This window comes from Crotalus tigris, unplaced genomic scaffold (genome assembly GCF_016545835.1).
Source record: "Crotalus tigris isolate CLP2741 ecotype Arizona unplaced genomic scaffold, ASM1654583v1 scf7180000020463.618913, whole genome shotgun sequence".
Lineage (NCBI taxonomy): Eukaryota > Metazoa > Chordata > Lepidosauria > Squamata > Viperidae > Crotalus > Crotalus tigris.
In genome coordinates, this window is record NW_024098031.1 from 350,647 (window position 1) to 364,978 (window position 14,332).

A 14,332-nucleotide genomic window follows, 5' to 3' on the forward strand; every position below is an offset into this window, starting at 1 on the left:
GCAAAAAAAAAAAAAGACTTCTGGGTATCTTATATTTATATTGACAGGATTCTAGTCAAATTGAATTACTGAAAGAATTAATGGATCTTCAGAAAGATATGGTGGTCATGCTGCTATCTATGTTGGAAGGTAACTTTAAAATTATAATTTTAAACACATTTTATTGTTATTTTTCAAATTGCACCTATGGGAAGTTTCTTCCCAGTGCAAAATATATCTTAAAAATTCACATTTATTAAGATCACAAGAGAGAAGAAAGAGGTCACACCTTCCTGCCTACTGTAGTGTCAATGAATGAAATGCAAACACATGTTTAATATCAGCAAGTTGGCTAAGAGAATATGCAGCCTGCCAATTTGTATAAGTTACTGTGGAAAAATTTCAGCTCTGGTAATCAATTAAAAAATGATAACATTTTCAGATTTTAGTGAGGTACATTAAAATGTAAGAAACAAATTCTAATCTTTCTAGAGATTAACTAAGCGTGGGGAAGGATGTTACATAGCGTGAAACAATTCCTTTCTGGCAGACAGATCTATTTGCAAAATAATAGCATAGCAATCCCTAGTACTGTATAGTTAGATAGATCTACAGTACATACTGTTGTAATCTTAGTATAGACAGAAGGGAATTGGGCTATATCTAGTGGTTGTTCTGCTGGTGATGGATTATAAAATAGAGTACTCAGGATTGTAATGACAGCAATTTTGGATCCATTTAATTTACCATGGTTTTGATTCTCCTGCGGGCTACCAGTTTAGGCCCTTTACTAATGCTGATCTTGAGTTATTGAATTAAGTTTTCCTCATTTCAGAGGGAAAAGCTTTTCTTGGAATAAAGAAATAGTGATACTTGTATTCCTAAAAGCTTATCTCTAATTGTAATCTGTGTATCATATTCAACCCTTCAAATCTCCAAGCATAATTCCCTGCATCAGCCAAAAAATTAGATCCGGCTAGTTTAGCTGATGAGCATGCATGCACACATGGATAAGTGTTCACACAAATCACTTGCCTTCTTTTGAACTATGCTCCCTCAACCTACCAAAATTATAATGAGCATAACAAGGAATTCCAATTTGTTAAACAGTTGTTGAATAAGCTGGTAGGAACATGATAAACATTTCCCTTTCCTGTGCATCTTCTTTGTGAGGATATGTTTGTATAAGGATATAACAGCAAAGGTTGTACAAGGAGATGGGTCATCTCTAGCTGATTGTTAGCATTCAGGTTCTACTGACCACCAGCTGTTGACCACTTCCACTCGCCAACATCTCCTGATAGCCCATCAACCATGACATGTAATTCAGAACAGGGAAATGGGAGCATCTGTAGTTGAAATATAATGCAATGTATAAACTACTTTGTCTTTTAAGCTTGAAATAAAAACATAGGCTATTTCAAGTTTGGTCAATTCTAAATACTGTATTTCCCCAAAATAAGGCCTACCCCAAAAATAAGCTCTAGTTTTGGGGCGAGGCAAACACTTAAAAATCAAGTTAGAGAGGGGAAAGGGCTGTGGATCTGCTCCACATTTGCCCTGCACCAACTTACCTTGCAGCCAGGTGTTTCCTCGCCGGCCCACTTCTTCTGCAGCATCTTCTGCAGCCAGACCTGCATTTCTCAGTCACAGGCCTTTCCAGAAGGCCTGTGTAGCCAAGAACTGAGCTTTGGATTCAATCCATAGCTCGGTTCTGCAAGACCTCTGCAGTTAAGGACTTGATACTCGGCTGCATAGGCCTTCTGGAAAAGCCTGACTGCAAAAGGCAGGCCAGAATGCAGCTGCAGAATGAAACTGCTCTTTCGACCCCAGAAGAAGTGGACCCTCTGGGCAGGGCTGTCGGTGCTGGAAGTGAGTAAGACATCCCCCAAAAATAAGACCTGGTGCCTCTTTTGGAGGAAAAAAAAAATAAGACCTGGTCTTATTTTCGGGGAAACACGGGTATTAACTAAATATTTCTAAATATTATTTAGAAATACAGTATTATTGTCCTCAGATTTGTAGTATTATTTCAATGTTTATATTATTTCTTTGATTTACTTAGACAATTTAAAAAACATCTTAATAAGATTATTGATGCACTTTCCCACATTCAGGTAATGTTGTAAATGGAACAATCGGCAAGCAAATGGTTGACATGCTGGTGGAATCGTTCAACAATGTAGAAATGATTCTAAAGTTTTTTGATATGTTTCTAAAACTGAAGGATTTAACTTTCTCTGATGCATTCAAAGAATATGATCCAGATGGAAAGGGCATTATTTCCAAAAGAGATTTCCATAAAGCGATGGAGAGCCACAAACATTATAGTCAATCGGAAACTGAGTTTCTGCTCTCCTGTGCTGAAACAGATGAGAATGAAACTTTGGACTACGAGGAATTTGTGAAACGGTTTCATGAGCCAGCTAAAGACATTGGCTTCAACGTTGCTGTTTTGCTGACAAACTTGTCAGAGCACATGCCCCATGATACAAGACTGCAAACTTTCCTTGAATTGGCAGACAGTGTTTTAAACTACTTCCAGCCCTTTCTAGGTCGCATAGAAATAATGGGCAGTGCAAAGCGCATTGAACGAGTTTACTTTGAAATCAGTGAATCAAGTCGGACGCAATGGGAGAAACCTCAGGTTAAAGAGTCAAAGAGGCAGTTTATTTTTGATGTTGTAAACGAGGGAGGGGAAAAGGAAAAAATGGAACTTTTTGTTAACTTTTGTGAAGACACCATCTTTGAAATGCAATTGGCTGCTCAGATCTCAGAATCAGATCTGAACGAGCGGTCTATGAATAAAGAAGAAAATGAAAACGAGAAGCTGGAAGAGCAAGACCCTCGAATAGGATTCTTCTCTCTAGTGACCATCACGTCAGCATTAATAGCCCTCAGGCATAACATAATGACTCTCATGAAAATGTTAAGCATGAAAAGTATAAAGAAGCAAATGAAGAAGATGAAAAAAATGACCATGAAGGACATGGTCACGGCTTTGTTTTCTTCCTACTGGACCATTTTAATGGGTTTCATGCATTTTTTATCCAGTGTCTTCAGAGGCTTCTTTCAAATCATGTACAGCTTGCTGCTTGGAGGGAGCCTGGTTGAAGGAGCCAAGAAAATTAAAGTAGCTGAACTTCTAGCTAATATGCCAGACCCCACTCAGGATGAAGTCCGTGGTGATGGAGAAGAAGTAGAAAGGAAGCCAGCCGAAGCTGCTTTGCCTGCAGAAGACCTGACTGATCTCAAAGCTCTGTCAGAAGATAGTGACCTCCTCTCAGATATTTTTGGCTTAGATTTAAAACGGGAGGGAGGACAATATAAACTAATTCCACATAATCCAAATGCAGGCTTGAGCGATTTGTTAAGCAGTCCTTCTTTGCTCCCTTTACCTGATGTGCAAGAAAAAATACAGGTACAAATACTGTTTTTATTTATCTATCTTGTTTAACTCTCTCTTTCTTTTTTAAAAGCTGTTCTAATTAATGGTAAATAAGTATTTCATGTTTTGTCAACCCTATTTAAAAAACAAAGTTTTTCTTGTTTAAAGATGGGTTACAATTTTTAGGTTATTTTTTCCCCCCAAAATATAAAGAATCATTTTCAAGTGAAAACGTGTTACCTTGTTTTCTACAGGAGCCATAGAATTTATGTATATTTTATGCCCTTTTGTTGTTTTATGCCATATCATTTGAAAATGGACCATTGTTGTAATGTTTTCTTTCTTGTTTATTTTTATTTATTCAAGGACCAGAAGACAAGTGAAGATGGAAAAGATGAAAGAGAAGATACTAAATTTGAACATGAAAAAGCAGAGTATGTCCCATTCCTTTTGGAATTAATAGTTTCATCAAGATTGTGACCTTATTGGGAAAAAAATATCCAAGGACGTTCATGAAAATTCATTCCAAATGTTGTACTGTAGTATAAATTAACAGTTTATCTGTTTGTATATATTTACTTGATGTTTATTGTATTTGAGGAATCAAGCAAAACACTATGTAGGACTTTGTAACCTATAATTACACCTTTCTTGTTTTGTAATATATTTTTACATTTAAACACAATACTTTTTTCCATTTTAACTTTATTATAAAATAGTTATTGTTAATAGATTCTGAGTTCCTTATATATCATACATTTTCTATAGGTTTTTTTCAACTATTATCATATCCAGGTCCTTGAAAAAAAAAGATCTGTCTTTCCCATAGTGCAGTTGATTCTTTCCTCATTGAGATATTAATTTTTAATTGAGAAATGTGACTGATATTATAGTTTTGGAAAATATGTGTCTACAGGGGTGAAGATGGAGAAAAAGAAGAAAAAATAAAAGAAGAGAAGGAAAAGCAGAAACCAAGGCAGCATCACAAACATAGGCATGGTGATCTAGAAATGCAAGAATCCGCCTTCTGGAAAAAAATTATTGCATATCAACAGAAAGTTCTTGTAAGGGTTAAATGTTAAAATAGACAAGAATACCTTATAGTACATCATTTTGAATACATAATTGTTTAAATGTTGATCTTTGCAGCTTAATTCATTTTTATGTCTATGTCTATTCCAAAGCTAGACATTGTTTATTTTCACAAAAAATTCTTTGGGAAGTGAATGCAAAACCATTTCTGGATATTTTCTCCTTCACTGCAGATTACCAAACATCTATATGAAATATGTACAGTAGATGTGAAAATATTATTTGTTTCTACTTTCATATTTACACTGAATATGGTTTGGCACTGTTTAATATACACTGTATAGATACAATCCTTAAACATTAAATACACAGTTTGAATAAGTAATTTTAATTTTCATAAATTATGTGAATAATTAGAAGTGGAAAATTCTTATGTAATTATTTAGAATAGCATTCTACATATTATATATAGAGATAAAAATACTAAATGTAGCTATTAAGCATATTTATTTGTTAGATTTATATCATGTCTTTGTTTTATACAATTCATAAAGATATCTACTATTTTCTTCATAATAACTTCCCTGTGAGATGGATTTGACTGAGATAGAGAGACTAGCCCAAAATAACCTATCCAACTTCTGTGTCTAAGGGTGGACTAGAACTCAGTTTCCTGATTTCTAATTCAGTATTTTAACTTACCTAAAATTGACTCAAAATTATTCCTTTTTTCAGAATTATTTTGCTCGGAATTTTTACAATATGAGGATGCTGGCTTTATTTGTTGCATTTGCCATTAATTTCATTCTTTTGTTCTACAAGGTAACTCTTTCATGCTTTAAAATTTATCAATTGCATATGAAATTAACATTTAAAAAAATTAAGTGATTTTTAACTCAAGGTCTTTAGTCATAATCAGTTATTTTACTCTCTTAGGCTATGTTGTAGTGTTAAAATTCTGACATTACACCATGAATTTAGGGCTTGCTTATGTAGACAACTTTTGGTATATGTATTTACTGCACAAATATTCATTAAAGGTGATTGAATTTATTCCGTGTCATTTCTCTGCATTGCAAGATTATAAGTCAACAATGTTTTACAATGTTTTATAATATTACCAGTGCAATCTATACCATAATTTAAGAGGCAAAAGTAGACATATGCAATGATTGAGGGAGAGAGTTGATGGAAGCTAAAAAAATATTAAAAATACTTAAGCTTTGTAGAGCTGTGAATACTGTTTAAAGATAGAATTTGTATATACAGATAGACCTCAACTTACAATCTGAGCCCAAAATTTCTGTTGCTAAGCAAGGCAAATTGTTGTGAGTTTTGCCCCATTTTATGACCTTTCTTGCCTCTGTTGTTAAGTGAATCACTGTAGTTGTTAAGTTAATAACATTGTTGTAAAGTGAATCTGGCTCCCCATTGACTTTGCTTGTCAGAAGATCACAAAAGATGATCACATAAACCCAGGACACTGGAACTGTCATAAATGCATGCCAGTTGCCAAGCGTCTGAATTTTGATCACATGGCCTTGGGTCGTAAATGTGAAAAATGGTCAGAAGTCACTTTATTCAGTGCTGATGTAACTTTGAATGGTCACTAAATGAATGGTTGTAAGTTGAGGATTATCTGTAAAATTTGAATAGCATATAACTAAAGAAAATAAGAAATGCCAGCAGAGAAAGCAATTGAGGTGATGAGATCTGGTAGAATCAGAATCAGAATAGAGCTGCAAGGGACTTTGGAGGTCTTCTAGTTCAGCCCCCTGCTCAAGCAGGAGTCCCTATATCATTTCAGACAAGTGGCTGTCAAGCCTCTTCTTAAAAACCTCAAGTGATTGCACTCAAGGCTTCCTCTGTTAAATGTCGTTGATCTGTCTCTGGAATAGTCCTGTTTCCACCCGTTATTCCTTTTCTTTTGTGTGTAGCTTGTAGAAATTTGATATTTCTGTCAAATTGTTCTTTAACAGGTGTCTACATCTTCAGTGACAGAAGAAAAGGAAGTACAAGTAGTTAATACTGTTGAGAAAATGAAGCTAAACAGCCTAGAAAGCCCTTCTCATAGAATCATCACAGTACACTATGTCCTTGAAGAAAGCAGTGGCTACATGGAACCTACACTTCGCATTTTAGCGATTTTACACACTGTCATTTCCTTTTTTTGCATCATTGGGTATTACTGTCTGAAAGTAAGAGAACAAAAATGTCACATCTGCTTACTGAACTTTTAATTCCCTTTGACTTTTTTTTTATGTTTGTCTTCCTCTCTCTGATAACTCTTTATGTGTACGAGTGTTTATTTTATCTTACTAGGTTGTTGTCAGAACAAGTAACAATAAAGTTTGTAAGTTGACAATATGAATACAAACAAATCAAAACTTTGTATTCTGAATTCTGTAATTCTTTTTGTTGAAAATAACATACTAGAGAAATGCATGGATAATTTTGTACACCATTTGTATACTTGTTAATGGCAAGAAGAAGCAATGATTTCTGCTAATTGTCCTTTTCTGCTGTAGCTCATTATGGCTTCCAAAACATTTTCTGGAAAGGACATTCTAAAGTGGTATGGAAAATGGAATAGGAGATTCCAGTGGGAAAGGAAAATCAGTTAAAATCCTTCATTTCTCTCACTCTTGCCATCTCCCTTTACTGGATTATATCATCCTTCTGGGAGAAAGTCCTTGTATATACTCTTTTATTCATTGGATTGATTGATTGATATATCAAATACATAAATCATTCATTTCCCTCACAAATGATTAAGTAAAATGCAAGCTGTATATAAATATTATATTAAGAGGCAATTAAAACGAGTAGAGTAATTAAAACTCAAAGTTAGAAAAGCAGAGGAAGGATCTGCAAGATGCTAACCAACCCCATGGCTGCGTGTTCCTCTGTGGGCTCTAAGCAAGTCTAGAGAGAGTCAGAGCCTTGCCTCACCTCTTGGGGGGTGTTCCAAGGCTCAGGGCAATGGCATCTTACTTTAGAAAATTCTGTAAGTTTATCAAGAGCCGTGGTGGCGCCATGGTTATAATGTAGTATTACAGGCTACTTCGAATCTCACTGGTTCAAGGTTGTCTCAGCCTTCCGTCTTTCCAAGGTCTGTAAAATGAGGACCCAGATTGTTGGGGGCAATATGCTGACTCTGTAAACTGCTTAGAGGGCTATACAGTATTATGAAGTGGTATATAAATCTAAGTGCCATTGCTATTATCAGTTCTTGGCATTTTTCTCAGCATCCAGGTATTGTTAACAATTAATTGCAATTAAGTGCAATTAATTGTATTTCTATTTCCAGGTTCCATTGGTAATATTTAAGCGAGAAAAAGAAGTTGCGAGAAAATTGGAATTTGACGGGCTATATATTACAGAACAACCTTCAGAAGATGATATTAAGGGACAGTGGGACAGACTTGTCATCAATACACAGTGAGTCTTTTATCTTTATTTTTTGCGAGTCTTTATCTTTTCTGAGACTCCATGGTTTATATAATTTACTTTTAATTTCATCAGGAATAAATAGTGATTGGATATATCTGGGGCACACAAATTGCAAAAATGGAAGCAGCTATAGCTCTCCTAGGTATATTTCAGTATGAAATTCTATGCTGAAAATATCAAGCGCTAAGAAATATACTTATTATATGAATGCATTTAAGTATGCACTTAGTATAATTGTGACAGGAAAAATACACACTAGGTAGATTTTATGTACATTGAAAATGGAATGCATGGTAATAATAAATTATCTTTATATTTCATCCTTTAAAATAATTTATAAACAACAATAATTACTTTCTGGATTTCTCACAACTTTTAATTCTGTTGTTCAGGTCTTGGCTCAGAAAATTGCAAAATTAGTCCTGTAATGCATTATTTTTAGATTCTAAGAATGCATACTTATAAATTAACATTTTTTTTGTTAGCTGCCCTGAAATTTGTATAATCTTAAATATATATTTATACTTAAATTTCCTTGCAAAGCTTTTTATATCTCCCCATTGATCTGGATATAACAAAGCTAATTTATGAATAAATACATGTGTAATTGATATAGATTGAAAATCAATTGTCTACCTTTACACATAGTTTAATGTAATGTTTAACATTTACCAAGCAAAACTTTATCAGTACAATTTTGCATTCAAGCAGATATCAAATTAAGCTTCCTGTAATTCTGAATGCTGTGCTATGTGGGATTTTATTACAGCCATTACAGCAGAAAATGTTTATCCAGAATTGTAAAAAATGAGAACTTCACGTGATATCAAATTTCAGATTTAAATGTAATTCATAAGTTTATTAACATTTTTGATGCCTTTGATATTAATGCAATAAGTCAATCAGCCCATATAACTGGATAATGTTTAGCAAAAGATACATTTACTTAGAATTGTATTTAAGAAATAGAATATAAGAAAAATATAAAGAAAATAACTAGTGTCAGTTTAATCTTGAATTTTAATTTCAGGGAGAGAAAAAATTGAACTTGTATTGAATTAGTTGCATTTGTTAAGTGATTATCTGACTGATCCACTGAACATTATTTTCCAGTGAGAAATTGTAAGTTCCATAAGTCCCTTTTCAAGGGAAGAAATCTTGGAACCTTCAAGAAAGATCCCTGTAAATTTGGAGTTCAGAAAAAGTATGTTTATTGATGATAACTTATATTTCAACAGAATTTCTTTCAAATCATAGGTCTTTTCCTAATAACTATTGGGACAAGTTTGTGAAAAGAAAGGTAAAGTCTTTTGTTGAATTATAAGTTTTATTTTTTAAGTAGCATTAATTTCTAATTTCTGACCTACATTATTTTCTACTATTATTGGTTGTAATTATGAGTTCATGTGACCAGATTTTTTATCCATATTGAGCATCTATATTGGGATTCTTCACTCAATTTTACAACAGAGTGTACAGCTCATGAAACTGTGTTCATGTTCATTGCAATTAGTGAATATTACTAAGTCTCTGTTAAGGTGTTGATTATGTGTGTGTGCTTTTGTGTCAGAGTTAACCAGCCTCACAGAGTTTAGCAGTTACCTCATTTAGCAAATGTTTGCAAATACAAGGGTAATTTAAAAAAAAATCATTTTCCAACCAATGTGCACACTTACAACCAAATTTAATGTGCTTTACAACAATGCATGCTGAAATACGAGTAACACTAGTGTAGCTGTAAGACAGAACTTTATCTAAATGAAGTGCAACAACTGGTGATCTCTCTCTCTCTCTCTCTCTCTCTCTCTCTCTCAACAATTAATTAGCTTCTGATTTAAGGAATGGATTGCGGTGGCTAAATAAGAAGAGGGTGTTCATTAATGTATTTTAAAACAATACATGTGTCTTAAAATAAAGTTGAGCTGGCTCTATGAGTCAGCATAAATGGAGCTAAAACTTTTATGTATGACTCCATTGTCTCTTCAAACCAACATACATTCAGTCACATGAACAAGGCTTGCTCAGTAAGCTGTTCAGAATTATGTTCAGAATAATTATCAGTTTGTGATTTAAAGAGGTATAATACTTTTTAACTTGCTATAACAGGGGTGTCAAACTGCCAGCCTGCAGGCCAGTTGCATCATGCGGAGCTATGCCCACCCCAAATCTGGCAATGCAAAAAAAGTCGCAACACATCATGTGATGCAGCGAGTTTGACACCCGTGAGCTATACCATTAGTACTATATCTAGATGAATCCTCTCCCACAGATTTTCCAGCTCCTGCAGAATATATTTTATCAAGGCTCTTGCACACTTCTGCTAACAGAAGAAGTCCTAAGATATGTCTCCCCCACAGGCCATGCAATAGAGAAAATAATATTCCACATTTTAATATGAAGGTTTTCTTTACATTTTTATTTATATGCAGTGATTAGAAAGTAACAATATAGGCAATGTGCCTACTGATATAAGAGGAATTATATATTATTAAATTAACTATCTAGGAACACATTAGCTATCCTTCTGTACCCTTTAAAAATGGTCTCACTCTAATGTTCTCTACCATCACTCCTTTAGTGGCTTCCTGGTTGATAGTCTGGTTTTCTCTTTTCTCTCTTGTCTTTGCACCTTTTTTTCCCTGGGTTAAATCCTCAAATTGTTTCTCAGCTTCTTCTCATAGGTGAGCTTCCAGATTTTCATACATATTGATTTAGCTGACAAAGCTTGTTCTAGTATTCTTTGCACAAAGTCTCATGTCTGCTCTTCTTCCCCTCAATACTTATTAACCTGAGGCAAGGGAGGAAGTTCCCTGCTATTTCCAAACACTCTTATTTTCTCTTCTTTCTATCTCTGCTTCTTTTTTCATCTCCCCCTTCCTTCTTTTTCCTCTTCATTGCCAGATCCAAAGATAGGGTATTGCCTTCTCCTAAATTAGTTTCCTTTCCTTACTTCTATTACCCTTCCTATTGCCAGGAATAATTCAGAGCCAGCAAATCTAAGATAAAGAGCTTGCTGACGCTTCACATAATCTCTACTTGCATTTAACTTTCTACTCATTGAAGAAGATCCTGCAATCCAGTTTACAAGTTCTCTTCAAACCACTGGGGTATAGAACCTATAGCCCAGGGGTGTCAAACTTGCAACATCACGTGACGTGTTGCAACATATCGTGACTTTTTTTCCATTGCCGGCAATGGGGTGGGCATGGTTTCTGCATGACACATCCGGCCTGCGGGCCGGCAGTTTGACACATCTGCTATAACCTGTCAGGTCAAAGATCCTTCTAATTTGATCCTCTCTGCCCCATTATCATAGTTAGAGGTATCTAAAAATATAGAATTTTATATAAAAATATTGCACCTTAATCACTGCATGATGAGGGTTGTGAAAAAACATGGGTTCAGATAAGAAATAACATTTCAGAAGGAAAAATAATTGTTACTATATTGTTTCAGGTTATGGATAAATATGGAGAGTTCTATGGCAAAGACAGGATCAGTGAATTGCTGGGAATGGACAAGGCTGCTCTAGATTTCAGTGATGCTCGAGAAAAAAAGAAACCCAAAAAGGATAGTTCTTTATCAGCTGTGTATGTATTTAAAATAATGCTTTAAAGACAACTTAAGCATTTCTTATTTGTTGTTGAACCTTCAACATTTCTCTTGGTTTTAATGTCTGACTTACAGCCTTCTTTCTCATATGAACATGAATTATTCCAAAATGTAAGTGTCTGTATAGCTTCTGCTATACAGGTCAGGTCAGAATATACTGTATATATGATAAATGGAAGTTGGAAACTAATTTGTGAAATATAGAATGGTATAACTCAAGGTAACAAACATACATTATGCTCCTTTTTCTTCCTATTGTCCCCACAAAATCCTGTTTTCTTTATAACAATTTTTGAAAATAATATTTTCATAATTATATTTGTAATAATACTTTGGCTCAAAATCTTATTTAGCTTTTCACCACTTATTTCAAATTCTTTAATTCTTTTAAACTTACAGTTAATTTTTCTTTTGCTCAGAAATGATGATAGATTCACCAAGTAGCTTTTCAAACTTACCTTTCTGAAGTTGTCTGATAGCTTTAAGATAGTTAGATAAACAGTTTCCAAAAGGGATTAGATGTGAGACTACTGAATTTAGTGCCTTCAAAAGGTTGTGCTGCGACTGTGAGTTTGATGGTTAATCTCTTCATCTCTCAATGCTCCATCCCATGGTTGATTGTCCTGCAGTCTCCTTACAAGAGCAGCTGTCCAGAGCACATGTAGTCCTCTCTTTTTCCAAGGAGGTTTCAAACCACCAGTCTACTCACCAGTTATTTGGTCTTGTCCACAGTTATCATTTCAGTTCTCCACAGAAATATGTACACGTCATTATGCCTCCATCGCAAGTCTATTTTGTCAATAATAATACTATTACTCTGTATGTTCCAATATGATATATACCATTATTTATCAGATTTACCACTATGAGCCAAGCGTAACCCTGTGTGAAGTAATAAATGAGCATAAATCTGACATTACAAATATCAGCATTCACAAACTGGGAGTGGGAATGGAGAGAGGACACTTTAAAACAAATGAACCAGAATTCATTAGTAGGTTCAGCTCTATTTCCTGTAAAGTAAATACAAATAAAGGCTTCTTATCATACTGCCTACTGCATATTTAATCAGGGATCACCCATTGTGACAAATAATTAGTAGTACTTATATCTTTTATATTTAATTCCATCTGTGAAGGATTATGCCATAATAAATTGCACATTAATTAATGAAACTCATTGCTAAGCAGTAAATATATATCTGGAAATGGTTTGGTTTTAAGAGCAATTTATGACTTGCACTTTCACACTTTAATAATGCTGAAAAGAACTGGAATAACACTCTACTCTCACTATTTTTGTTCTGAGGAGAAATGACAACTCATAGTTCTTAAAACAACAGCTATTTTCATTTGTTTGCTTGCCAGCATGAATCCTTAGACTAGATCCATCAACTAAGATCATGTTCCTTTGAACTGAAGGAGCTAAAATAATTTGTGACTAACATGTTCCATTAATTAGTTGTACTATGCCTGATAACAGAATAACAGAGTTGGAACAGACCTTGGAGGTCTTCTAGTCCACCCTGCTGCTCAGGCAGGAAATCCTATATCAGTGGTGGCAAATCTATGGCACTTGTGCCAGAGGCAGCACTCAGAGCCCCAGCCCCGCCTCCTCCGTGGCCCTCTCCTCACCAGCAGCCCCCCCGGAGGAGAGTCGCCCCCGGGCATGGCCCACACAGAGCAGTGCACACAGGACTTGGCAGCCTGGCAGCGGGGACAAGACTCCACCCTCGCACTCCATCACACACAGATGATGCTGTGGGGTGCAGGAGAAGGGCATGGCTGCCATGGTGCTGCTGGGCCACCTGGGCGATCAGCGGCAGGCTGTGGAGGCAGTGGGTGGTCCTGCAGGCGGTTGGGGTGGGGATGGGGAGTTTTTTGGGCACTCGGTCTCTAAAAGGTTCACCATCACTGCCCTACACCATTTCAGACAAATGGTTATCCAATCTCTTCTTAAAAACTTCCAGTGTTGTAACATTCATTGTCACATAAGTAAGTCTAGACTCCAACATATATCTGTGATACTGTAATACTGTAATTTAGTACTTCAGTGAAAGAGGGAGGGAAAGAAGAGAGGAACCTGGAAGCATTTTCTGTTTAGTGTAAGAAAACGTTTAAAATGAATTCATGCTTTCTATCACCCAGAAGGCAAGAATCAATAAACTTGTATAATACCAATGAATGATTCTAGGCTCTTGCTACATCTGTTACTTAATTTTGCCTAGATTGAAATTTTTTCTGATCATCTTTTGCTTCAAGATTTTATACATGATTTGTTTCCTTTGATTCATTTGTTAAAAACACTTATCCTTTTCCTATCCTTATTTTCTAAAATTAAAACCAGCCTAAAAAGTAAAGCCTGAAATAACCTTGAATATAAGTACATATTGTTTTTGTGGCCATGATATAGAAGTGTTTTGCTAGTGTTTGCTTCTGGAATTTTTTCAAAACTTCCCAGTTAGCCTATATTCAGCAAAATACCTAGTAATTGATGTTCAGTGATTCATCTTTTCCATATTTAATTTGATCTTGTTTCTTCTTTTATATGTGCTCTTTCAGGCTGAATTCTATTGATGTAAAGTATCAAATGTGGAAACTAGGTGTTGTTTTCACTGATAATGTAAGTATGTAATATCAAGTTAATATTAATTAGAGTACTAAGACAGAACTCGTTCAAATCACTTTTCAAAAATTTTCACCAAATTTATGGGCAAATAAATTGGATTGATGGATTCTCTAAATTTTTCCAGGAGAAGACAAATTCCTTAAGGACCTGTCTGGCTCTTAACAGTAATAGTAAAGCTCATGGGAAAATTTCTCTTATGTTGTTTTCTCTTGAGATTTAACTGAAGCACGGAATTAATAT

The 14,332-nt window shown here is 34.9% G+C and overlaps 1 protein-coding gene across 13 annotated transcripts in view; it reads left to right on the forward strand.

Annotated features, from left to right (window-relative positions):
• Positions 1-14,332, forward strand: part of RYR2 (ryanodine receptor 2) — a 302,536-nt gene that overhangs the window by 269,869 nt on the left and 18,335 nt on the right. For all 13 annotated transcript variants that reach the window (XM_039366919.1, XM_039366921.1, XM_039366922.1 and 10 more), the window contains 10 exons: positions 48-129; positions 2,097-3,400; positions 3,734-3,801; positions 4,284-4,431; positions 5,135-5,221; positions 6,379-6,597; positions 7,710-7,840; positions 9,110-9,152; positions 11,309-11,442; positions 14,026-14,086. In XM_039366919.1, the coding sequence (XP_039222853.1) occupies positions 48-129; positions 2,097-3,400; positions 3,734-3,801; positions 4,284-4,431; positions 5,135-5,221; positions 6,379-6,597; positions 7,710-7,840; positions 9,110-9,152; positions 11,309-11,442; positions 14,026-14,086 (2,277 nt within the window). The remainder of the gene's footprint in view (positions 1-47; positions 130-2,096; positions 3,401-3,733; positions 3,802-4,283; positions 4,432-5,134; positions 5,222-6,378; positions 6,598-7,709; positions 7,841-9,109; positions 9,153-11,308; positions 11,443-14,025; positions 14,087-14,332) is intronic.